This window comes from Sphaeroforma arctica, assembly GCF_001186125.1.
Source record: "Sphaeroforma arctica JP610 unplaced genomic scaffold supercont1.5577, whole genome shotgun sequence".
Taxonomy (NCBI): domain Eukaryota; class Ichthyosporea; order Ichthyophonida; genus Sphaeroforma; species Sphaeroforma arctica.
The window spans coordinates 1-1,044 of record NW_014034981.1 but is presented as its reverse complement, the minus strand read 5'-3'; the positions used below and the strand labels follow the sequence as shown (position 1 = coordinate 1,044).

The 1,044-nt window shown below is 37.5% G+C and overlaps 1 protein-coding gene across 1 annotated transcript; it reads right to left on the bottom strand.

The window, feature by feature from the left end:
• Positions 1-325: 325 nt before the first annotated feature.
• On the bottom strand, positions 326-884 carry SARC_15083 (dolichyl-phosphate-mannose-protein mannosyltransferase; the record flags this gene model as incomplete). The annotated part of the gene is made up of 2 exons (XM_014290789.1): positions 326-433; positions 789-884. Coding segments are annotated over 2 exons (204 nt in total), but the record flags the coding sequence as incomplete, so codon positions are not given.
• Positions 885-1,044: the final 160 nt, after the last annotated feature.

The following is a 1,044-nucleotide window of genomic DNA, read 5'->3' as shown; positions in this document are numbered from 1 at the left end:
CGTACACCTTATATAAGATGATTATATAATATACGGGTTGGCACTTTGCGACATCGTACTCGCTATGTTGCACGCAAGGAACGAGACAGAATGTATAATTTGCGACACGGTGTTTTAAACTACTGCCACACTTTGCGGTGCGATTCAAACAATTACAAAACAGAATGCGTACTTTGCGACATTTACATTTTGTGTCAAATCCCTTTCTACCCACAGTGTCAAATATACAAACACTTTGCGAAACAGCGGTGTACCACCACACCACACACAGTGTTAGACAGACTGTTCAATTTGCGACATATCATGCACTATTTTAAAACTGCACCTACAGTGTTTTATAGGCCAGAGGAACAAGCATAGCCCCAGAGATTGCGGACACCATTCGCATTGCCACGTACGGTACGTCGTGTTTTAAATAGTCCATATGGATTTCCTGTTAAGCATGTTGAAGTATAGATCAGATAGAAGTATATGTTAAGCATGCTGAAGTATAGATCAGATAGAAGTATACATTAAGCATGTTGAAGTATAGATCAGATAGAAATATATGTTAAGCATGTTGAAATATAGATCAGATAGAAATACTTTATAGTATGTAATATCTAAATGCTTTGCCGAAGTGCTCGTACGATTTCCGGATAAGAATATCAAGTAAAGATAGAAGTACTGCCAGCATTTTTAGTATGTGCTACTCACTTGTGTGTGTGTGTGTGTGTGTTTGTGTGTCCGTCTTAGACCCAGATATAATGACAGTTTACAAACGTCAAAACCTTAACAAACTATCGTACCTTGAATGAGAAGGAGCCGTCGTAACCAGCCAACCAGCCGGCTGCGGCGAACATTAGCTTGCCCAACGGAGGATGCACATCAAAGAACCATGTGCCCTGGACAGTGCAGGAGACATTGTCAAGAAATAGTGTATAATTAATATATAGAAATAGTTGAACACATGTGGGATGCATATGAAAGGATCATAACAAACATATATATATATATATATATATATATAAGTATATATATATATAATATATATATAGTACAAAC